This window comes from Setaria italica, chromosome IX (genome assembly GCF_000263155.2).
Source record: "Setaria italica strain Yugu1 chromosome IX, Setaria_italica_v2.0, whole genome shotgun sequence".
NCBI lineage: Eukaryota > Viridiplantae > Streptophyta > Magnoliopsida > Poales > Poaceae > Setaria > Setaria italica.
Window position 1 is genome coordinate 42,951,178 of NC_028458.1, and position 24,728 is coordinate 42,975,905.

General features: G+C 43.6%; 3 protein-coding genes and 2 pseudogenes across 3 annotated transcripts; 1 reads left to right on the forward strand and 4 right to left on the reverse strand.

Moving 5' to 3' along the window:
- The first annotated feature begins 424 nt into the window (after window positions 1–424).
- LOC101771763 lies at window positions 425–2,205 on the forward strand. Its single transcript, XM_004986855.2, has 5 exons — window positions 425–647; window positions 751–835; window positions 933–1,474; window positions 1,589–1,772; window positions 1,858–2,205. The coding sequence occupies exons 1-5, from the start codon at window positions 642–644 to the stop codon at window positions 1,875–1,877; spliced, it is 837 nt and encodes a 278-aa protein (XP_004986912.1). The 5' UTR covers window positions 425–641; the 3' UTR covers window positions 1,878–2,205.
- A 486-nt stretch (window positions 2,206–2,691) lies between these two features.
- Window positions 2,692–5,992, reverse strand: LOC101772164 (annotated as a pseudogene).
- Window positions 5,993–8,883: 2,891 nt separating this feature from the next.
- Window positions 8,884–10,264, reverse strand: LOC101775665 (SPX domain-containing protein 5). Its single transcript, XM_004984009.4, has 2 exons — window positions 9,875–10,264; window positions 8,884–9,777 (listed from the first exon to the last, which is right to left on the reverse strand). Exons 1-2 carry the CDS (start codon window positions 10,097–10,099, stop codon window positions 9,244–9,246), a joined length of 759 nt encoding a protein of 252 aa, XP_004984066.1. The 5' UTR covers window positions 10,100–10,264; the 3' UTR covers window positions 8,884–9,243.
- Window positions 10,265–14,540: 4,276 nt separating this feature from the next.
- Window positions 14,541–17,598, reverse strand: LOC101772562 (annotated as a pseudogene).
- A 1,300-nt stretch (window positions 17,599–18,898) lies between these two features.
- On the reverse strand, window positions 18,899–23,598 carry LOC101776072 (probable nucleoredoxin 1-1). Its single transcript, XM_004984010.4, has 4 exons — window positions 23,382–23,598; window positions 20,836–21,321; window positions 20,257–20,745; window positions 18,899–19,830 (listed from the first exon to the last, which is right to left on the reverse strand). Exons 1-4 carry the CDS (start codon window positions 23,481–23,483, stop codon window positions 19,165–19,167), a joined length of 1,743 nt encoding a protein of 580 aa, XP_004984067.1. The 5' UTR covers window positions 23,484–23,598; the 3' UTR covers window positions 18,899–19,164.
- Between the last annotated feature and the right edge of the window lie 1,130 nt (window positions 23,599–24,728).

Genomic DNA, 24,728 nt, shown 5'->3' on the forward strand with positions numbered 1-24,728 from the left:
TCGGCCGTCGATCTCGAATCGTATGGTAAAAAAATTGAGTGAGGGAAGGATTATTTTTACTTGGACGAGGGATAGACACTCCCGTCCAAGAAACATGGAGCCGCATCACAGCTCTTCTCAGATCACATGCGAATACTCCTTTAGCTGCCCAATTCTGTAACAAAAATATGCGCATTTGCGCAAGAGGAAAAAAAATTATAGCTGACATGTGCTTCCTTAAACTTGAAGCGAATCTGTCTATTCCATTTGCCACTATAATTCAGTGTAAGTACACTGCTTCAGCCTGCAAGTAGGAGCATCGCCACTAATTAAATCCCAATTCGGTATCGAGCATGACTAATGATGGCATGCTAATCTCCAGCTATTTAAGCATAATCCTCCCCTGGGCAGGGGACCAAACCAGAGGTAGCTCTGCCACCCACCAAGAACTCTAATTCCTGATTGGCCTGGGAAGAACATACTCAAAAAGGGCTTTGGGGACCAAGCAGAGAGCCCCTGAATCTAAGTCCTATATATCGCCATTGCCCAGTGGTTCCCCACTGCATTCTTTTCTACTCCCTACCCTTGCCATCGCATTGCAACTGTTGCTCTAGGTTGTAGGAGGTGAATCTAAGCTGACAGATTGTTGGAACGGGGCAACAATGGGGGTAAGTAAAAACTTCGGCTGCATTGTACGGAAACGAGAACTAGCTCATGACAGAGTGCACGGAAAGGTTTACAGTTCTGTATTTTTTTGGTTGTTGGCTTCAGATCATCAACTGGATGCAGAACAGGCTCCATGGGAAGACGGATAACAGAAGCTTTGATGGCGCAGCCGCCGTCAGTTCATCTCGCGGTAACTATCTCATTGCATTGCACTTGCAGCTCGTGTGATCACAGATCGGCACTGGAGTTCTTGCTGTGCTAAATGTGCGTGCATTTCCTGCACACAGGTGCCGGAGTCTACGAAACCCAAGGAGTCACTTATGAATCGTCAGAGAAGCATCTCAACGCCGAGCAATGGCCTCAGGGCGGCCTCCTCTCCATAGGCACGCTCGGCAACGACGAGCCGCCTCCAGCACAACAGGAGGAGGACCTGCCGGAGTTCACCGTGGAGGAGGTGAAGAAGCTCCAGGACGCCCTCGCGAGGATCCTGCGGCGCGCCAGGTCCAAGTCCAGCGCCCGCGGCTCCGGCGCCGGCGAGGACAGGCCGCCGCTGGACAGGTTCCTCAACTGCCCGTCCTGCCTGGAGGTGGACAGGAGGGTTGTTCAGACGACGAAGCACGGCGACGGCGACGGCCACTCCGGCGACCTCTCGCCGGACACCAAGATCATACTGACCAGGGCCAGGGACCTGCTGGACAACAGCAGCGGCAGCGGCAGCATCAAGCAGAAGTCATTCAAGTTCCTGCTCAAGAAGATGCTTGTCTGCAATGGCGGCTTCTCTGCGCCGGCTCGGAGCTTGAAGGACCCTGTGGAATCGAGAATGGAGAAGGTAGGCGTGTGCATTTGCATGTCGGCAGACATATGTAGTGAAATATTTATGCAAATATGTCTGGTGCTCTGGTGTCTGTAAACGGGCTCTGAACTTGGACTCTGTTATTGGCAGTTCTTCCGGACGATACTTGGCAAGAAGATGAATGCCGGGTCGGGCAATGGCACTGCATCTTCGAGGAAGAAGTACTTGTTGGAGGATGGAACCAAGGAGAAGAGGCGAGGTGGTCGTCGTCGTTGTGGCTGCGAAGACGAGGAGAGGGAAGAGAGCTGCAGGTGGGACAGAACAGATTCTGAATGTAAGTCTCCCTTGCTACTCACCATTCATCAGTTAAATGCAATGCTATCTCAGTTCTGTGTCTGATAACATTTTTCTTTGTGCAGTCATTGTTTTGGAGATTTGAAATGGCAAGAGTTACGACAATGGCTCGTTATCAAAAAGGAGCCAGGACAATGGTCATGACATGTACACACTGTACACGTGAGAGCACGGAACCAAGAAGATGAACGAGTCATCGTTGACAGTTGATCAGGGGTCCCTGGTAAATGGCCACGACAGAGAAACAAAAATGACCCCCTGCAAGCCAAGACCTTGAGTTGCCCTTTTTTTGTTTTTCTATTTTTTGAGGTAACAATCTCCTTTTCCCCCATAATGTGGATATGTAAATTCATTTTGCTCCACGTATAGTTGGGATGGAAGGATTTTCCAAATCAGCTTCTATGGTACATAGAGTTTTCATGTGGCCTTGGTCATGCTCCTTCCAGAGGAGTAACATTTTGGGTTACTTGTAGTCAACATAGATGGTTCATATGCTGCCAACATACAATACATGAACTCTCATTACCAATGAAGTTATGCATGTTGAGATTTAGCATCTATAGATTGTACGAGTAGATTTGTCTAAAAGAATAAAAGAAAGGAACTTTTGCTATAGTTCGTCAATGTGTTACACTCCCTCCAATCACAAATCTAAGTAGTTTTAGATTTGTTCTAAGCTAAAGTCGTTTAGCTTCGATAATCAACAGCTAGAAATAGAAAAGCCGTCGCAACGGCCCAGGGCATGAGAAGCATAAAGTACTTGAGCAACTCTATTACCAAAAAAGGAAAGCCAGGCTGCTTTGGCTGTTTGGCAATGGGTAGCAGGGGCCCGGCACTTCAGGTTTCAGGTTAACAAAAAGGAGGGCAAACAAGTGCATCCCAAGCAACGCTTGTCAACCTTGCGGAATTCGCCATATTTTAAGCTCTGCAGCATGCCAGCATCGTGGCCAAAACTGAGCCAATCATGGCGCATATAATAATCTACATTATAGTCAACCCAAAGAGCTTACTATGCTAGTCTATGATCAAGAGGCTGTCCTGAGAGGCTGAGACCACACTGTACTACTACGCAATTGTACCCCAGTTGAAAACTTCAATGCAGTCCCTCCAAGTCTCCATACCTGCTCCTCCTTCAAGAACAGAGCTTTGTAATTTGTAAATGTCCTTTGTCAATGAATCTACTGCAACCAGGAAACAGAAAGGTAGTTTAAAACTGAACAGTTTACTACAAACTATTGCCAGATTTGTTCTGTCGCGCACAAGTACATGGGCAATGCAAATGCCGAACAAGCGGTATAAGGACAGAGCAACGAGAAACAAGCAGCACATATATGCCGCTGACAACAATGCTTCTTACAGAAGATCAGGCAACACAGTCTGTGTGAAGGGTAACTACCTGGAGGCTGGAGCAAATTGTCGCCGGAAATGTAATGGAGGTTTCCAAACTAAAGTGCCAAGTAAAACCGTGGATGCACTGAAGGTTTCAAAACATAAACAACAGAACAAGATAACAGGAAAAAGGTTGCACTAGAAGTTTATAAACTCCAGCTAAGGTCTGAGAAAAAACATCCAAACTAATCCTCTTTCAGCTGGCAAATGCAGTCAGTTTTACAGCAAACAACTCCAAAGGCAAAACATAGATAATTATGACTGATATGATGAGCGTCCCAGACGGGAATGGAACTTTAACAAGGTACTCCACTTAACTTTGGCCCCCTGACGGTCCAGTTTTCTGGAACAAAAATCAGCCAATCAGTATTCCAGCAGAAGCCAAAGGATTCAAATAGAAATAAAAACAGATGAGGTCCTTGTAGTAAATCCACTAAAGCTGGGCAAATGATCTGCAAGTCAACCTAATAAACTCGGCAGATGCTAGGAACTATTTAAACCATTGAGGGTTGGCAAGATTGGTGATTCAACTGGACTACTCTAGGGTTTTATTCCAAGGAACACATACACAGTCCAGTCCCCACATACAAAAGAGATGAGTCCAGAATGGTCCAGCAGAGTACATTATTTATTCCAAGGAAAAATGTCCTGATGTGCACACAGCATAGCCAAGTACTTCTGAGGGGGAAAAAAAGCAAAACGAAATGATGACAAGGAGGCCCCAATACAACAGTCAGATAACACCAGTACCAATCAGCTTTCTTCAAAGGTTGGCTATCAGCACGTCTATTGGTCATTTTGGACAAACTAGAGCTTCTACAAAAAGCCAGCTTTTATGTGGCTTCAGCTCCTAATTCCCACAAATCTTACATTGGGCTTCACTGTTTGAATTAGCTTCAGTTTATGGACTTCTTCAAGATTAGGAAACACACGTGGGAGATTCTGTGGCACTGTTACTGAAAGCTTTAGACCCATTCAAAGCAGAATACCCCTAATAAGCTTCAAGCCAACGAGGCAATGACATGGGGCTCCTGGACCTAGCAAACTGAAGCTCACTTACAAAGCTTATCTCTGTCAAATAGGTTCTCGGTTAAGTGGAGAGTTTAGAGTGTAAAAGGGCTCACATTCTCGAAAACCTCACAGATGAATCAAAACTGAACCTAAAGCTAGTCCATACATGCTCTTGAACTACTGGTTATGTGAGCTTAGTCAGTCCAAAGCCATATAACTGGCCAGCAAACAATATTCACAGCAAACTACAAGTTCTGTGAATCATCTGTATTTAAATAAGGACTCTCCCAAAAGGCTAATTCAGTATGGAAGCAGGGTGCCTCATTCTACAGATAAAATGTCCAAGACAACTTACGGATTTTGTTGAAGGCCACAATATCGCAGCTCTGAATGTACTCATTAGCTGGTTCAATGCACAGATTATCCTCAATCAGACTGTCGACAGAAACAAGGTCATCCACAATGGTCATCATAATTTGCATCTTCTTGATGCCATATCCAACTGGAACAAGTTTTGCTGCAAAGGATGACATATCAAGTTTAGAAAAGAAACAAAGTGAACCTTAACAGGTAATGATAAGTTGTTAGACCTGCTTGGATAAGTAGAATACTATGGAAGAGCAGAGTCACATACATGCACCCCAGAGTAGACCTTCCATCTTCACGCTCCTAACAGCTTGCTCAAGCTTTTGCATGTCAGTTTCATCGTCCCATGGCTTCACATCTAGAAGAGCTGATGACTTCCCAGCTGAAATAATATAAGGTCTAAGTTAGCAATGGATTTTCTAAGATCATATAACCTAACTCCAATGTTTCGCCTGAGGGCATAATGAGCGTATATACAATTGAATGCAATTAAAAAATCACTACAAGATATGAAGGTGCAAATTTAGGTAAAGTTTGTTAAATTTTGCATACCACTTCATGAGATTTAAAGTTACTGATTAGGGATTTCAAAGCCACAGGCCCATACCTTCCTTTTCTACTTAATCTCAATATCACTGTCTAACAAAGTCGAATACTGGACAGGAAACCAGATAATTAAGGACATACATACACTCTTTCTTCTTGCCAGAAGCTTTGACAGCTGTCGCACGTGCTTCAGCTGCTGCGCGCTCCTCTTCAGTCTCCTCACCGAATAGGTCAACATCATCATCGTCATCATCTTCATCAGCTGCCGATGCCTGGAATCACAACTGCTTTAGAAAAAGGAGATAGAATACAAATTTTCATAGTGCAAACTTGTTATTAGAAACTTTGACGGCAGAAAGATGCCATATCAAATTGCTTGTTGTTGGTATATAAAGAATTGCTTGTCAGAGCACAATTTTTGGTCTTGAGCCTGACACTGAACAGCTAACTTCACAAAAACAAAAGCCATATAGCAGTTTTTGTAACCTTTGGGTCAGCAACTCCAGGAGTTGAAGCCACAGAGCAAGCAGATAACTCAACCTTGACACCTTCACCTTTGGCGGTGACTCGGCTGCACATCAAATCAGAGTATTCTTAGGGACATGATATGACAAATGCAATGAAACTGAACAAATCAACAATAGCTCAAGTACACACCTGGACCTAATGACAATGCAGTGAAGACAGCCATGTCATCCTTTGAAGCTTGGTATCTAAAGTGGACAAAGATTTAAGGTCCGATGTGACCATATGAACATCCAGCATCGATCATGAACAAACATTATACAGTGCAGTTACATACCCGGTTATGTAACTGCGGGTGAGGAGTTAGTCATTAAGCTTTTGGAGGCCTGCCTAGGAGTTGACATTTGACAAAACAACCGCCATCTCGTGTCTTTCCTATTAGGTCATCAGTAGGAACGACGAAGGAAAATAAATAAGAATATCTAACAAGAAAAATCCTACGAGGTACTGCTGTATGGAAGAGGATAACAAGCAAGCATGTCACAGGCACAACAATAAAGGGATAACATCGTACATCAACAATCGAATCACAATCAATAACAAGCGGGGGCAAGTCTTACCGGGAAGCAGCGGAGGATGTCGCCGGCCGCTCGGAGAGGAGGAGACGACGGAACCGAGCGAATCAGACGATGCACCTGCGGCGGCGGGAGCTCTTTCTTTGTTCGGCAAGGGTTGTGCGATCGATCCTCCCGCTGCTGATTACTGTGATGGGCCGACGCACTTTGGGTGAATGGGCCGCTTGTCGAGACTCGAGACCAGACCAGGAAACTAAATCAGTTGCCGATGATGCAAATTTTATTTTTTTGGTAAATTAGATGAAGCTGAAAGTGCAGGGATGATGAAGAGTTTGAGATAAAGCTGTAATCAGGCACGTAAACACTTCCGAATCTCGGCAGCGCAGATGCTTGGGTGCTGTAAAAAGGGAATGAGTTTTTAACCAGAAAACTTGGACATCAAATTTGGTTCCAGCATGGACCGAGAGTAAGGCACTTCTAGTTTCCTATGGTACAACTCCCCTATTGTACGACTTCTTTTTAATATAATCGGCAACTCTCCTGCCCGATTTGTTTTGAAAAAAAAAAACTTCCCTACGTACACTGGAAATGCGTCCCAGTTAATTATGAGTTTCGACTTTCACAATTCCTTCAAGCAATTTGGGACAATACATGCACGATCTAATTCAAACATAGATGTGTGTCCATCCTACTCTCTCCATTCCGTTCTAAAATATAGTTACATTTAAATTTATCCTAGATCAAATATTCTTAACTTTGACTGTGAATATTAATATTATAAAATTAACAACACAAAAATGAGCTTAATAGATTCATCGTGAAACCATCCTAACATATAATTTTCCTATTTAAAATAAAAATTATTTTTAGATGCGTTGTTCTTTGAATTAAGACAAACCTAAACGTCGCTAAATTCTGAAATAGATGAAGTATATTTTTATATATTACGCTTCCTTCCATAACAAAACTGAAAATATTTCTATTTAAAGAAAGTCATCCGGGAGTTTTTTCCCCTCCTTCCATGGGGAGAACTCTTGCTTGAAATCTCTATAAGCTTTAATTTTCAGTCTTTCTCAGATCACTAGCTGCACCCAGCACCCAAATTGCCCCGTACCGTGGGCATTGGTCAGCTGGGGGGGGGGGGAGGGGATAGTGGGGCGAGATCAATTGGCCGCATATGCTCGACGTGATTCGCTGCTTTACACAAAGGCGGCAGGCAATTCAGGATAAGATGGGCTCACTAGCTCGTAACAATAACTAATCAATCAGGCGACGCCACTGGCCTGCCCATCCATCACCCATTCCTACACTGTCTGGTCCATCTGCCCCAAGGAGGCAAAAAAAGGTTATCGTTTCGGCATAAGCACGAGCATATGCTCCTGCCTTCCTTTTATTTGTTGACTACTGACCTGGTTGTCCATGCAACGGAACGCGTCTTTGTTTTCTTCCATCTGGTGAAGCTAATAATGAGATTGCTGAAGTGCCTTCCTTTATGATGGGATCCTGATTACTGGTTGCATAAGTAGATAGTTTTCGTTGCAGATGGCGACCTGTGCGATCATCTAGACAGTGTTGTGCGAGATATTACAACAAGTTGGGCTAGGCTTCAAATACTGAGTCATGTCATGCAAAAAAGAAAGAGGCAAAATGTTGAGAGCTTCGGATTCTGAAATGACCCATTTTCAGTTCCGGCCTCGACTCTTCAGCGATCTGGAAGCTGATGTTGCTGTCTTGCGTTTCATCTGCTTACACCAACCAGTCCTTTTCTGCGCACACAAACCCACACATGCTTTTCCTGCCCTTTTCCTGCAGTGTGATCTGATCAAAGCTACCCTAGCTGCTTCTGCATTCAGTTTCGGCATTTCCGGGAGGAATATCCTGTGTTCATTATTGGAACAGCAACATGCCCATCCGTCTGTCCACGTCCGCTTACCCTTCCTTTCCGAAAGAATATGCTTGTCATCCCCAAAACGAATTGAAAAGTCAATCAAAGCGAGAAAAAAAAAAGCGAAAAGAGAGGCGCTGATATCTGCATGTCGAACGGAAAAGTCCTGAAAGCTTATGAACGCATGACGACCGGCATCTACCTTGGAACAGAACAGATGCTGCCTTGTTCTTCTCCTCAAGCTCAGCAGCTAGCCCCCACGATCGAATGCTGAGGGTATATTCGCTCGGTCGAGAGGATCGTCTGACGTGCTGCCTGCGCTTACGATCTACTAGAAGCGAATTTCATTGGCTTTTGGAAATGTCATCAGGCATTAGTTACAGAGACTCGAGGAGTTGACTTATCAGAAATAGTGTGAAGCACTTGAACAGCAGGGTTCAGAGTTATTTTTGTTTGGCGTTTCGTCATCGGGGATGCCTGCCGTCGACGACTGGACGAGTTCTGATCCTTGTTGCTGGGTCTTTTGACTTGTTAGGAGCCCAAGTTGAACGTTCTCCAGTTTCCCTAAAATGCACCGGCGGATCAGTGGAATAGGCACACTCTCGTGCCCGTTCATTAAAAAAAATGCACAAAGCTTAATGAAACACATTATAATTTTGTAATTAACTTCTTGTTCTTGCTTGTGCCTAACTGTAAATTCTGTTTCCGACACCACACAGATAAAGCTGCGGTCGTTGTTGCCTAAAGCGCACACACAGGCCATTATTTGCATACTTCGTCAGGCGTAGTAGAACAGTTGAAACTTGCCATACATCCAAGAATGATCCAACAACTTGCCATTACGTAACTGCTAATTGAGCAAACCATCAAGAATGATAGAGTACGTATCTGATTTCCGAGTAAAATTTCACTGCAAGAGCAATGCTGATTGATCCTGCTATCTTGTTACATTATTTACTCTTCCTAGTCAGTAAAAGTAAGACAAGAGCACACACCTAGAGAAAAGGAAAAACAGAGAGAGAGCTATTACAGTTGATAATTACACATAATCTGCCTTTTCAGCCCCATCTACAACACCGCAGCGCATTTCGCGACAAAAAAACAAAATCCCAACGGTCGCCTCAAATTAATTTAATTTAGCACCGCAATTATATCAATTTGTTGTGGTGTAATCCATGGACATGGGGCAGCGGTTCATCGCCAGATATCATCGATCACTGCGTGGGGATGAGGGGCGACGGCGGCGGCTGGACGGACTGTGCGAGCCAGTCGGACTCCGGCAGCGGCGTCATGGGCGGCAGCGAGAAGTGGCCGACGGTGGAGCTGCCGCTGCGGACTTCCTGCATGGTGAGCAGCGCGGCGACGGTGTTGCGGAAGATGCTCTGCTCGGCGGCGGCGAGCGCCTGGCGCTCCTCGAGGTCCCTGCTTGCGGCGGAGACGGCGGAGGGCGGGAAGACGGCCTCCATCATGGCCTCGCAGTCCCTGACGAGCTCGGAGATGAGGTCGGTGGTGAAGAAGGGCTGCTGCAGCACCCCCGCGATGACGGGGAGCCGGAGCACGCCGCCGGTGCGCTTGTCGAACTTCTTGAGGATCTTGGCGAGCCCCGTGTAGTTGATGCTGCTGTAGTTGAGGAGCAGCACCATCTCGCCGTGGAAGTCGACGACCTCCCGCTGGATGCGCGCCATCTCGGCCTCCGCCGCCGGCGAAGGCTTGGCCTCGGCGGCGCGCTGGATCCTCTCCTGCAGCTCCTGCAAAAAAAACCACGTTGGCAATCCCTCGGTCAGTCGTGCATTTCAAAGAAAAAGGAAAAACGAGAAGGAGGTAGAGAAAGAGAAGTGCACCCACCCTCTGCCTGATGACGAACTCCTCCTCCTGCTCGAGGAAGAAGGCGTTGAACTTGTCGACCTCGGCGTTGAGGAGGGTGAGGAAGTCGGCCTCGGCGGCGGGGGTCGGCGCCGGGGAGGAGACGGCGTTGACGCGGCGCTTGAGCTCCTTGTAGTTGAGGAACTGGCTCCGCCACTCCGGCAGGCTCTCCTCGATCTGCTTCTTGAGCCGCTTGCCGAACTTCATCTTTCTTCTGATCGCAAGATTCCGATTTTATTTATCCTTACAGATATATCCGTCAGTAATTAAGTGCTGGATTGAGAATGAGGAGGGAGGAACACTAGGGACGATGAGCTTAATATAGGGAGGGAGCTCGGCGCCGGGAGGTGGGTGTTGGTTGGAGCAGCAGCTATAGCAGGCACGCAGCGCAGGGGAGGAAGACGGGGGAAGCGAATATGTGGGAGCATATCCGATGCGTGCTTCCGCTCATGTGCTGCCTGCCTGCCTGCCTGCTGGGGACACCAACCGGGTCCGGGATTTGCCCCCTCATTAGCCAATCAAAACAAAGACCAACTAATACCATGTCGGCAAAATAAGTGCTTCACAAAATGTATGCACAAAATTTTGTTAACCTGGTTAATGCTGTGAATTTTGAGAGTGTGCAGAGTTTACCACAGCAACCAGTAGATGTAGGGGGTGTTTGGAGAGGGATGCTAAACTTTAGCGCCTCACTTTTAGCACACTTTTAGCACTTGAACGGGGTGCTAAAAGGTGAGTGTTAAAGTTTAGCACCCTTGTTTTCTTTAGCACACTCAAATGAAGTGCTAAAGGTGCTAATGGGTGTTAAAAGTGGTCCCAAGCCCACTTTTTCCCTAGTTGCCTCCTCTCTCTCCTCTCTACTTTTCCCCAAGCCAGTCATAAATGAGGGCAATGTAATCATTTCTCACTCAAGGTGCTAAACTTTAGCACTGTATCCAACACAACCCCAAGTGCTAAACTTTAGCACTCCATTTGAGGATGCTAAAGTTAGCACTGTGCTAAAATTTAGCATTGTATATCCAAACGAGGCCGTAGTAATTTGAGACTGCAGTGTTGAAAAATGAACGGGTGCTCCAATGTGCGAGCAGGGTGGAGACGGTGACAGATGTTTGCAACTTCCAAGCATCATACCGTGCTTGGGGTTGTAGCAAGTGGCAGGTTCTTTTTTCGACCTTTGTGTTTGTTTACGCTTGCGTTTGTGGAGAAAATGATAGAAAAAGTTTGATTCCAAGGGATCTCCTTGGAGTTATACTTGTAAGATGCTTTCTTAGGTAAGCAAGGGTCACTGTTAGAGAACTCAGCATCCTCTTTGGTCCCAGTTTAAAGTTGGCTCGGGATAAAAATGTGCTTTAGTCCTGGATCAAATATCAATCGGGACTAAAGGCTCCCTTTTAGTCCTAGGTCAAAAATCAGCCACCCGTGGGAAATCCTTTAGTCCTGGGTGAAAAAATCAGCCACCCGTGGAGGACCCTTTAGTCCCGAGTGGTAAGACCAATCGGGACTAAAGATCAGTCCCGATTGGTCTTACCACCCGGATCCCCACGGGTGGCTGAAAAAGACTAAAGCCCAGTTGGTAACACAAACTGAGACTAAAGGGTTCCCCACGAGTTAATATAAAAGGATTGCATCCCCTATATAGTTAGATGTGCTATGTAGGTGGGATGATAAGGAAGCTACACGTGAGGGTTGAGGTCGTGGGTTCGAATTCTACGCACCGCGCACGCATATATTTCGTGTGAAAAATCGTGTGACTTGTGATTTTTGGAAGATTTGCTCCCTATCAACCGAGACTAAAGGCGAGTTTTCCACCGTCCTTTGCTCGCCTACTTTTCCGTTGAGAATGGAAAACAGATTGCGACAAAAATATAGGATTTGTTTGACATGCATGTTTAAAAAATTAGTTTTTCGTGTACAACGTCATCCCCATAAAAAAGGGGGAGAGAAATAAAAACTAAGTGCAACTAGTAGGTTAGATATTACCAGCTTTTTGTGCTTTTCAGAACAAGAATAAGGCGGGTTTTCAGTTCCTTATGGCAACAAAGCTAATGTTTTACATTTTTGTGAAAAAGGAGAAACAAAACTAAATGTCTACCATTTTGCAAAAGGAAAAGGAGATTATTCTTTACATTTTGCTTGAATTTACTATAGTGAAATACTCTGATTTGCTTCAATAGCTGTCCCTGCTAGCTTTTTATACATTCATTTTTTTATGAATGATGAGTTATTATATATAATCAGTTTAATTTAGAAATGTTTATAATAAGTATCAAAAGTTTCCCTGACAGAAAAACAAGAGAGAAGTTTACATTGATCGTCGTCATCTTCTTCACAAATGATTTCGCTTGAAATTCTATTTGAGAACTATAAGCAGAATGAACCTTTTGATATTCTTAAAGTCAAGCTCACTTGAAAATTTGCCAGTTACTCTTTGTTTGAATTTAATGGAATTACAGGAGAACTTTTGAAGTGTTTAACTGATGAATACAGTTGATGTAATTTAGTATTCTTCCAGAAGTTTGTGTTCTTGAAGAAAAAGGCTTAGTTTGGCTCTTATTCCTCCCTTACAAATATTCGTTATCATGTAAAGATAGCCATAGAGAAATTAGCTGGCTATTGCGAACTCCCCGCTTAGAGATCATTCCTAGGCATATCCGCTAACACCACATTTTTGTGATTCATCATGAAAACTTGCCCCTAATTTTTAGAATATTTAATCTTGCAAGAGCACTAAGGAAAGAAAAGTGTTCCGTACTGTCTAGTCTCTTAATTCTTTTCATTTGATCTTATGCCATGAATACATGTCCATTTGAGGGGCTCGTTTTTTTCTCCCTCAAATTTCACACTTGTCATTTTCATGGCCATGGATAGTTTAATATCTTTAAGGTTCAAGAGCCGTCGGTCTCATATAATTTATTGAACAAAATATGCACTTGGCAGTTTATTCCTAAGCATATGCGGAACACTGGCGCATGCATACGTTTTATAATCACAAAATTGTTGTCAATACCCAACGAGGCTAGGCAAAAATGATGTTCCCCTGGAAGCCGATTGGTTCTCTCAGTTGCCAACACCGGCCGCACACGTCTCCACTCCATCAGAAGCTCCGAAGAATCTTTTGTGATAGCTTCAATTCTAGTCGTCACAAAAATGCTCACTTTTATAGCACATTGATTAACTAGAATATTTAACATTTGAGGAAACATGATAGCATAATGGAGGTAATTAGTTAGTTAAATGACGATGAGAAGAAAATGCCATCGTGAGTATCTTTCAGTCGAGCCATCGGAATCTCCTCCAGGCTAGGCCATCATTTGGGATCTTTTGCTTAAACTGTACGGACAGTCGGACACCGAGGCTACATGTCAGTTGGATTGCAGCATTTGTCACTTTGTAGTGCAAGTTGAAAATTTTTAAGGCACAACTATGAGTAGCTTCTATGTAGCAGCTTGTGCCATTTGTAAAATTAACGGTCTGCGATGTATGCAATCACGTAACTGATATATGTAAAGCCTTTGGGTCATCATGTCTACAAACATTTTTTCAAAAAAAAAACGAAATTTGCATTTCCTTTTTGTAAAAGTTGGTTATAGTTTTTCCTTCCCTAAACTACTTTGAATGCACATCTCATTTGATTCAGTATACCCCTCCTCTTTTTTAAGGCATAATAGGCAGTTTGACCCGATGCAGTGCCATATTTTGACCATCAATATCTTGTACATTATAATGTTAACGACTATGAAATCGACATAATAAGTAAGTGTTTTTAGATATGAATCCAATCATACCAAATCTGTATAGTATAATTTGCAAATTTTAAAATTAAGTGTTAATCAAAGATTGATGTGCTTTAAAAAACAAAAGGCGGGAGTAATGAATTTGCTTGTTGATAATAAGATATACAATGAATAATTTCGGACAATAAGTGAATTAAGCAAATTAACTTCGTTGTCCTAGTGGTTTCTGTCATGAAGATGAGGAAAATCTCAACGGGCACAGAATCATCAATGCTCTCTTCCTATTTTCCCTATTGTATAAAGAGTTTTGTGTATATTTGCTAATACTTGCACATGTATATATTCGAGCCTAGAACCCTCATATTCTGCAAGATACAAGGAGAAGCAACAAAGCTGTTCAGGTGCCACAACCTCATTGTGGACAACAGAGTGGTTGCATTCCTCCAAATGTAAATAGTCAATCCGTTTTATTATGTTCAAGAAGAACCTAATGCATAATTTCTACAGAAATCCTGTCGGGATTTCTCACATGCTTGAACAGTTGAACTTACTAAAGCTAATCTATGAACCAAACTTGTTATATGCAGCTATGGAATCAATAATCTTGGCCACTAAATCATCAAAATAAAAGTTCAGAACAATATACAAAGTTATGGTCTTTCAATTAATGAATTAAATTATGGTGCACATTTTCTTGCGAGAAAATATGATGCACTTGTTGCTATTAAATCAAATGGTTTATCCTAAAATCTTAATACTATAAGCGAATTTACAATCCTAATAAATATATTTGAATACACAATCAGCCTCGTAACAATGCGCGGGTCCTACACGGCAAAACCTTGCCCTTAATTATTGGTAACAGTATTACATGGTTCTGCACATTTCTACTCCTGAATGTTCAGGGTAAAAACTGCTTAAAACAAACGTCACATTGTCTATCACTTCAATTGCAAGCAAAACCATTGAATGATTATAATATCTTATCACACCACACACCATTCAGGTAGAACAAGCATTCAGGAAAACAACTCTATGCCTTCTTGCACACACCTCCCTCGCATGCATATCCAGCTGGGGCTTCATCGGTGGCCTCTCCCTTCCTGGTCTTCTTCCCCAGTGCACAGTTGGGGTACAGAACGAAGTCGCACCGATCGCACCGCTAGGACCATGAGCTGCCCAACCCTTCACATCCGTCGCAGCTGTAGGTGACAGTAGTGCCACTGCGCTTGAGGACAAGCTCGTGCTTCACCTTCTCAGGCCACGCCTTGGCCTTTCCATCGAGCTTCTTCTCCAGCTCCTGAAGTGTCTCTTCGGTGAAAGGGAATGCGTCGGCACCGTGCGCCAGCAGGTGGGATTTGGCATCCTTGGTGAGTGTCAGCCCGGAAGGACCTATGACGATGAGTGAAGGGATCTCACGGATCCTGAACTTCTTCATAAGTAGTTCCTTCCTTTCGTCTCCCAAAGGGAGTGCGAGCCATGGCATGTCAGAGAAAAACTCATCGTACGAGCCTCGTCCTTGTCGATAGAGATGAAAAGGATCTCAAAATCACTGTTCTTCTCCTTCATCTTCTTGTACTCCTTGACAAGCGTGGGCAGAAAGTCTCGGCATGGTGGACACCATTTGGTTGAGAAGTAAAGGATGACTGTCTTTCCGACAAGTTCTGATACAGGAACCTAAGACATAAAGGGATATATTTCAATCTTGTCATGCTAATCACAGAGGTAGAAAGGGGTAAAACCAATCTGTTTGCAGTAACTTCTCTTTTTAAGTAAGGGCTCCTCAAGGACCACAACCAAGGCACCGTTGGTGATCTAACAATCTGTTGGGGGTATACAGAAGTTGTTGCACAAGCCGTACTTTTAGCGTGATATTGCCGGTTCTTGTAATCCTAACTAGATAGGATCGGCTACTTAGATAACTCTGTAGTCTAGCAACATGTATACCATGTTCATGTTCTCCTTATAATCACCAGCAACCAATAAAAATAGTGTTAACCTACTTTAATAGTTTAGTCCCCAAACAACTGCCATTGTCAGTTGGTTTAAACCATCAGTATATGGTTTTCAACATGAACCAGCAGTATAATCCATAAAAAACTGATGGTGATCAAATAAGGAACAGATAGGGTTACATCATTATTGTCATTTCATAAGAACTGGCAGCGAAAATAAGTTGTTTCTTCCATTTCGTCTTTGAAACTGTCACTAGTACTATTTGCGTCTCGTCTTGGGAAATTTCGATACAAATTTGGATGAAGACAAATTTGGTACGAAAATTGCAGCTCTCGACTAGATATACATCTTTCAGTCAATATTTTTTTATCTTGTCATCTAGGTTCCCACATTTGTGATTCCTACCAATTTGAGATCCATAAATTATCATGCTTTGCTCCTTTCGTTGTGGTTCACTCATGTGCCTAAACTACATTAAAAATTATAAATGGCATCACCAACATTTATTAGAAGAGGATTTTCATGGCATGTATAGAAATTAAGTACTACTACCTCCGTATCAAAATATTTGTCGTTGTTGACTTTTCCTCGTAACGTTTGACCATTCGTCTTATTCAAAAAATTATTGCAAATGTAGGAAAGATAAGTTATGCATGAAATACTTTTGATAATAAAGTAAATCACAAACAAAGTAAAATGATACTTAAATAATTTTTGAACATGATTAAAAGTCAACATCGACAAATATTTCGATACGGAGGGAGTACTACTGACATACCTTCACTCCATCTTTTCCCGTGACAAAGTTCTAAGTCATCTTTGACCAGAAGGGATTCCAAACTCTGTGATGCTGCTTTGGTCTTAGACTTGTCAGCAAAAATTTCTAGCTTCTCAGCGTTGAAGGGAAACCCCTCCCATGCCTCCGAACCATGCTCTTCAATTACATCCGCAATGTTGTTGTTTAGTGTGTTACCGTCAGGCCCAATCAGGACAAGTGTGGGAAGAGTCGTAAGCTCAAAGTATCGAACCAGTTTATCACACATCTTTGTCACCATGAGGAATTGCAAACCAAGGCATGCTTGCAAAACTCTCATTAAACACCGACTCGTTGCTGCCAAAGTATACAGCGACAACTTCAAATTTCTCTCCCACTGCTCTGAGTTTCTCATATATCTTAGTGAGAACTGCAGTGAACTCATCGATTGGCCTCACCATGAAGAACAAAGCGACATACTTCCCCTCAAGCACAGAAATGGGCACCTGATGATAGAACTGTTGAACGTGTGTTTGTTAAAAACAAAAGGCAATGGATGATGAAGATGAACAAGTGCATTGGACAGGTACCTTGTCTCCTTCGCTTGAAATTAGATAGTCACGAGTGGGTGTGCCAAGAACACTATGAATAGTTTGATTATCCTTCGCTGCTTTCTCCTGCTCCTTCAGTTCATTGATCCTCTGTAATGTGAATGGGGAAGCCCCTATACCATACTCACTGATAAACTTAACGCCCTCTTTTGTATAAATTTAACCTGTTTCTCCACTAAGGATGACAAGGTTTGGAATACCATTGACCTTATACCCCTTCATGAGGCGCTGAAGGCATTCAGAGTCAGCGAGTGGGACTGCCAACCATGGCATTTTTGCCAAGTATGCGTTGAATGACTCCTCGTCCCTGTCGCGGGAAACAAAGACGACCTCAAGACTGTTGTCCTGTGAGGTCAGTTCTTCGTATACTTCGACAAAAGTCGGTGTGAACCTCCTGCAAGGTGGGCACCATGAGGCTGAGAAGTAGAGGGCCACGGTGCTTGCCTCAATGGCGCTGATCTTCACCTGTAGGATAACAGAAAGACCAGGTGCATGCAGAGAGTTATTCAGGTGCCACATTCTGGTTGAGGAGAACAAATTGTTGTTCATTATGAAACGATCAGAAGCACATTTACGGAGTCTTGTGAGATTGAATTATGGTAAAGAGATTGCTGATTATTGAATTAATTACCCCCTCTGTCCTAAAATCAAACTATCTCAAATTTAACCAAGTTTATAGAAAAAATAATTCACATCTACGGCACCAAGAAGAAGACTGCAAGTGCCCGTTTTTAATATTTAGTTGCTCTAGATTGGATAATTATATCTGACTAATTAACGAAAACTCTCTTTTCATGTTTTGCATACTCAGCATTTTGAACTTTGAAATTAATTAATAAAAAAATTCGATATATATATATATATATATATATATTTGTTAGAAAGAGAGCATGTTGAGAAAGAACTATTTGAAGTTAGCATAATAAGTCAATTTCTCTTTTTTTTCTCCAACATTTTTTTTGTTAAAGCACAAACTTTGCATTGACACACATGATAATATGTTCTATACATCCGTCCACATTTTCATTTGGATCTTCATGCATTTTTTTTATATGTGCAACCGTGCAACAGGAGCACCAGAGACCGTGGCAATGTTCTCATCAGGAAGATGGCTGTGTTGTAGTGTAGTGCAGCTCCAGGGTGGTGAAAGGTATGGGCATTAAGCCAAGGCAGGTATCAAAAATCATCTTGACCCGATCCTATGAGCTCGATGAATTCCAAGAAGCAAGCAAAACCAACCATGGCGCCCATGTTACTTGCAACGTACCTTGTTGGTGGCTGTAGCTCAAGTTACTGATCGATCTCACCAACACACACTTTCATGCGACCAATGCATGATGAGGATCTATCCAGGGCTGACCTGCTCGCCGGAGTTGCGAACGAGGAAGTCCCGATCCCCCCCCAATGCCGCCACCTTTGGTGGTGGCCCGCTCCGCCATTCGCCGGCCGCGCTCTAGCTCACCTAGCTCGTGGACTTGGATAGTTGGATTATTGGTTGGCCGGAGCGATCGAGTAAGTGGCTCCGCCCGGTGATTTTGGTTGGGTGTTTAGATCCACACCTGGTTAGCTTGGTGGTGTTAGCTTTGCTGTACTTGTGGTGCTGCGCAGCAATCTTTGGTTCTTTCTAGCTGGCGAGAGTACTTTTCATATGCCAAAAGTTGTGAAATCAGTTATTTTGGACTTGAACACTGGCTGTGCAAGAATCTGGATCAACCATCGGATAGGAGTTGATGATCCTGCCTCTCACTTTGGACACCGTTACTCTCACCCTGTGTGCCGTCGTTAAACCGGACAAAGCCAAAGCCACCGGATCGCAGAAGCTGTTACAACAGCGGGAGAGAGAGCATGGAAGATCCAAATTTCAGAAACACACACAAGAAAATAAACAACACTAAACTGCACCAACTTACTCCAACCCGCATCTCTCACACTCGCAACATGCTTAAGAACAGAAATAACAAGTGAGGCTAAAACCATTTATTTGATCTGAAAAGGTACTCACATATACTCCTAAAAGTTCAGGGTGCAACTACGATCGATTAATACAGACATCGACAGACCAAACACCTCAACTCCAAGCAAACCAACTGATCTGATGATTATTTATTACCACACCACACACCATTTCAGACAGCACTGCAACTGGCAAACGCAACCCAGGAGAACAGCTCTAGGCCTTCCTAGAACTTTTTTTTTTCATCAGAAAAAAAAAAAGCTCTAGGCCTTCCTGCACACACCTCCCTCGCACACATACCCAGCCGGGGTTTCCTCAGCGGCCTTCCCGTCCTCCTCGCCCTTCTTTTCCTCCTCTGCCAGCGCGCACTTGGGGTGCAGATCAAAGTCGCACTTGTTGCAACTGTAGGACCATGTATTGCCCATCTCCTCGCACCCGTCACAGCAGAAAGTGCCACGGCGCTCCAGGACAAGCTCATGCTCTTCATGCAGCTCATGCTTCAGCTTCTCAGGCCACCCCTTTGCCATCTCATCCAGCTCCTTCTGCAGCTCCTCAAGTCTCTCCTCGGTGAAGGGGAAAGCCTCAGCACCGTGGATCATCAGCTGGGCCTTTGCATCCCTACTGACAGTCTGCCCATTAGGACCAATGGCGACAAGTGAAGGGATCCCACGGATTCTGAAGGTCTTCTCCAGGAACGCCTTGCGTTCATCTTCCAAGGGAAGAGCAAGCCATGGCATTTCAGTGAAAAATTCATCGAAGGAGCTCTGGTCACTGTCACTAGAGATGAAGACGATCTCAAAATCACTGTGCTTCTCCTTGATCTTGTTGTATTCCTTGACAAGCATAGGCAGGAAGGCACGACATGGTCCACACCATTTGGCTGAGAAGTAAAGGAGGACAGTCTTCCCGACAAGTTCTGATACAGGAACCTGTGATATACATTAAGTATATTTCAGTCTTCTCATGATAATTAGACCAATATAATTAAAAACCACCAAAAAGTGCATAAAAGATTGTATGTCTTTACTAAGCAGACAGTAAAATAAAAGGATGCCGTTAAATAATATCTATCCATCATCAACTGGCAGAAACTCTGTTTACTTGATAAACATCTCTTTATCATCTATCCGTGCCTAAAATTAGCATAAGGACCACTATTCAAGGTCATGGTGGTTAATTATAAAATAGGATGCTGTTAAAACAAAAAAAGTTCTTTATTTATGAAATCAAGCATAGATAATGCCCCATTTATCTTTATCTTAAAATAAATATAATACTTAATGCAGTGATAATTTGTCTTCTTCAATGACAAAATCACAAAATCATATAAGAAGTCAAGCAACAGTAGTGCATACCTTTGCTCCACCTTTTCCAATGACAAAGTCCAAATCACCACTGATTAGAAGGGACTCCAAGGTCTGTGATGCTGCTTTAGCCTTTGCCTTCTCAGCAAGAGTTTCCAGCTTCTCAGCACTAAAGGGGAAGCCCTCCCATGCCTCAAAACCATGCTCTTCAATTATGTCCGCAACATTGGTGTTCAGTGTCTTCCCATCGGTACCAATAAGAACAAGTGTAGGAAGAGTCCTAAGCTCAAAGTAACGAACCAGCTTCTCACACATCTTGTCACCTTGAGGAATGGCAAGCCAAGGCATCTTTGCAAGACTCTCATTGAACGATGACTCATCGCTGTCCAAGGACACAGCTACAACTTCAAATTTCTCACCCACTTCTTTGAGTTTCTCATAGATCTTGGCAAGCACAGAAATGAATTCATCTACTGGACCATAGCCAGGCACCACAAAGCACAGACCAACATACTTCCCCTCGAGCTCAGAGATGGGTACCTGGATACAGACAACAATAATAAAACAGGTAAGCATTTGCAAAACCATGAAGCAATTAGAGGTGATAAAGAAGTTGCATGAACCAGTTACCTTGTCTCCCTTGCTTGTAATTAGATAGTCCCGAGTGGATGTGCCAAGCACGCTTTTAATGGTTTGATTCTCCTTTGCTGCTTTTTCCTGCTCCTTCAGTTCATTGATCCTCTCTGGTGTGAAAGGGTAAGCCTCTACACCATACTCGCTCACTAATCCAACACCATCCTCAGTGTAAACTTCACCAGTTTTTGCATCAAGAATGACAAGGTGTGGGATACCAGAGACCTTAAACCGGCCATCAAGGGCCTCACGGCCTTCAGAGTCAGAGAAAGGGACCGCCAACCATGGCATCTTTGCAAAGTACTCATTGAATGCTTCCTCATCCTGATCACCTGAAACAAAGACGACCTCGAAGCTCTTGCCCTGAGAAGCCAGTTCTTTGTATGCTTCGATAAGCTTGGGAGTGAACCGCCTGCATGGCGGGCACCACGAGGCTGAGAAGTAGAGGGCCACAGGGCTCGCCTCAATGCTGCTGATCTTCACCTGCTTGATAAGATAAGGAGAATGCACAGAGCTATTCAGTTACCACATTCTGGTTGGGCATGGCAAGATAGCTGAATTCATTCACCAAATGTAAACAATTGTGCTTTTCAATTATGTTGAAGAAGAATACGATGCATGATTCCAGAAATACTATTTCTCACATGCCTGAACTTACCGAAGGTATCATAACCTATGAACTTGTCCTTATTTTCACTTATGCAACCAATCTTGATACTATATTTTCAGAATAAATATCAGAACAATATTACCCCCATCTTGCACAACAGATCGTGACACAAGGACTAGTGATTCCTAGATAAGATCTCCAAACAACATCACGATTCGATTAGAGGTACGAGCAGGGGCGAAGCTAGAGCATGGCCGACCTGAGTGCACACTTCAATATATACATGTATAAAAAATCTATGTCTAACCTATACAATGACAAAGTGGTAACGGTAAAAATACTTATTAAAATGATGTATCCGACCAAATATTGTAGGAAAAAGTGTTAGGAAAAAGTGGTAACGATATAATAAATTAAGTAATCAATTTGCACCAATTAAAATCGATTTGCACCAATTAAAACATGAGGGACACTTCCAAAATACTTAAGAAATGAAAAATACATATTTCCAATATTATTACACCAATTCTCAATTACATGATTTTGTATATTACTCCAATTCCTCAAGTCTCAAATATTGATGGATCCTTTCTTAGTTGCCCATTTGTTGCAATTTGCAAAAGAAAAGCCTCTAAATGCAGACCCTAACATTGCAATTTAAAATGAATGAATCAAAATTGGTGACCAAAGAAATTAAAACACTATCTTATTACTTCAAACAAATTGATTTGCACCCAAAACATTCGTGAAGAAATTATTTGCATACCATTGAAATTTGGAGCAAAACAAGATTCCGGAAGGATGCTGTCGCAGAGAGAAATAAGGAAGCTTACGAGCAGCTGAGGAGGCGAGCTTTAGCGACCGGCGATGAGATGCCTCCCTATTTTTTGCCGCTTACGATTTGGAATCTGGACAATGAAGTTTTTGCGTTTTGAGCAACCGCAATTTTGCGGGTGTCATTTAGCTTTCTCGCGCAACACTGGTAGAAAAACGAGCATTAGTCCCGGTTGGGAAACCTCATATATCTCGGTTTTCCCAACCGGGACTAATTAATCGGGACTAAAGGTCCCCATCTTTAGTCCCGGATCTTTCACCCGGGACTAAAGACCTCCTTTAGTCCCGGATCCAAAAACAACTGAGATTTTTGTTGAGGATGGAATGTCGTTTTTCTACTAGTGCAATTCTTGCTCGTCATGCGCGCGACACACTTGGCTTGTTAGCAGACGACCACTGGCCCGTCCGTGTGTGCTTTTTCTGATACAATGCTTCGAATTGCCCTGCCTGCAAAGAAAGTATGCAAGCACAGCAAGCGTGGGCTACTGGGTCGGATGGTGATGCACGCATTGGTGTTCAGGGAGTGCACAAGTGTTGAAAATTAAGTGATAATCTCTGATTATTTTTTCCTTGGTGCTTGTGCACTCGGCAAGCCTAACATGGCTTCGCCCCTGGGTACGAGAACAGAGCACTAGCACTAATTTTCTAGCCTGGATGAACCTCGAACCTGGTAGCCTGGAGAATGAATAAATCAGAGAAAATTGAAAGAAAGAAATTAAGTCCGCTAGTAAAAATTCGGGGTACCGTAGCCGTTTCAATTGGTTCTAGTAAGGTCATGCCTATCCTCACATGCTAGCCTGTTAAAACTTGGCAATCCTGCTCACCGCGACAATTCAAGTTTACCCCTAAAAATACTAGCTCTACAGTAAAAGTTCACGAAGCAAACCCCCTCTCCCACCGACCACAAAACCCCACTCATCATCGGATCATCATCCAATCGAACGAATCACCGGAAGAAAAGACCAAGAAGCGACGATCCATGGGCACAATCTGGCCAAGAACAGCGCCAAATCGCAAATCTGCGCCACGAATAGTCGACTAGCGCGCGGAAGGAGGGGGGAAAAGCAAAAGGCCAAGAACGGGGGATAGATGGTCTGACCTGCTCGCCGGAGTTGCGGACGAGGAAGTCCCGGTCGCCAGCGGCGAGGATGGTCCCGATGCCGCCGCCGCCGCCGTTGGTGGTGGGCGCCGCCTCCGCCATGGCTGGGTGGGTTTTGCGCTCGGATTCGCTTGAAACGGATGAGCAGGCGCAGGAGCAGAGGAGCGTGCTGCACGAGACTGGGGTTGTGTGGGCCGGTGATGTGGTGGCGTGCTCCGCCGTCCTGTCTGTTTATATAGGCAGGCAGGTGCGCGGCGCGGGGGTCGCGCCGTCCCGGGGGCTGGTCTTCGCCCGCTGACTTGCCGGCCGGTGGCTTTGCTTTCCTTCGCTTGCAAGGTTAAGGGGCTGTTTGATACGATGTGCTAAACTTTAACAGTATCACATCGGATGTTCGGATGCTAATTAGGAGGATTAAACATAAGCTAATTATAAAACTAATTGCAGAACCTTGTGCTAATTCACGAGACGAATCTATTAAGCCTAATTAATCCATCATTAGCAAATGGTTACTGTAGCACCACATTGTCAAATCATGGACTAATTAGGCTTAATAGATTCGTCTCGCGAATTATACTCCATCTGTACAATTAGTTTTGTAATTAGCTTATGTTTAGTACTCCTAATTAGCATCCAAACATCCGATGTGACATGTGTTAAACTTTAATAGGGGTTTCCCAAACACCCCCTAAGTTAGCGGGGTGTTTGGTTCCTCACCTATCACATCGAATATTTAGATACTAATTAGAAGTGTTAAACGTAGACTATTTATAAAACCTATTACACAGATGGAGGCTAAACGGCAAAACGAATCTATTAAGCCTAATTAGTTCATGATTTGGCAATGTGCTGCTACAGTAACCATTTGCTTGCTACAGTAACCATTTGCTTGCTACAGTAACCATTTGCTAATGATGGATTAATTATGCTTAATAGATTCGTCTCGCCGTTTAGCCTCCATATGTGCAATTAGTTTTATAATTAACTCATATTTAGTTCTCCTAATTAGCCTCTGAATATTCGATATGACACGGACTAAACTTTAGCTCGAGAAACCAAACGCCCCCTTAGTAGGCAATGAAAACATTAGAAATCTCATGAATTGTGATAATTTGAATCTCACAAACTACTATTCTTCGATTGACTAAAACTTCGCTGCGAGTTGGCGTACAACATCCTAAAAAAATATTTTGAGAGATTTAGACTTTGAATGGGACTATAAAGAATTTTAGGTTTCATGGAAAAGCCATGCGCGGAAGGACGACAATACTGCAGGGCAGCGCGGGGAATGACGAGTACTCGGCATGTTAGCAGAGGACACCATTGGTGGTGCTAGAGTGGAGGAGACGT

Coding starts and splice junctions, on each gene's coding strand:
- LOC101771763 (XM_004986855.2), top strand. Junction 836..932: donor CGCCGTCAGTTCATCTCGCG/GTAACTATCTCA, acceptor TCCTGCACACAG/GTGCCGGAGTCTACGAAACC. Junction 1,475..1,588: donor TGGAATCGAGAATGGAGAAG/GTAGGCGTGTGC, acceptor TGTTATTGGCAG/TTCTTCCGGACGATACTTGG.
- LOC101775665 (XM_004984009.4), bottom strand. CDS start 10,099: ATGAAGTTCGGCAAGCGGCTCAAGAAGCAGATCGAGGAGAGCCTGCCG. Junction 9,778..9,874: donor AGTTCGTCATCAGGCAGAGG/GTGGGTGCACTT, acceptor TTTTTTTTGCAG/GAGCTGCAGGAGAGGATCCA.
- LOC101776072 (XM_004984010.4), bottom strand. CDS start 23,483: ATGGCGGAGGCGGCGCCCACCACCAACGGCGGCGGCGGCGGCATCGGG. Junction 20,746..20,835: donor TTACAAGCAAGGGAGACAAG/GTAACTGGTTCA, acceptor GTCTGTATCCAG/GTACCCATCTCTGAGCTCGA. Junction 19,831..20,256: donor TTGGAAAAGGTGGAGCAAAG/GTATGCACTACT, acceptor TGTATATCACAG/GTTCCTGTATCAGAACTTGT.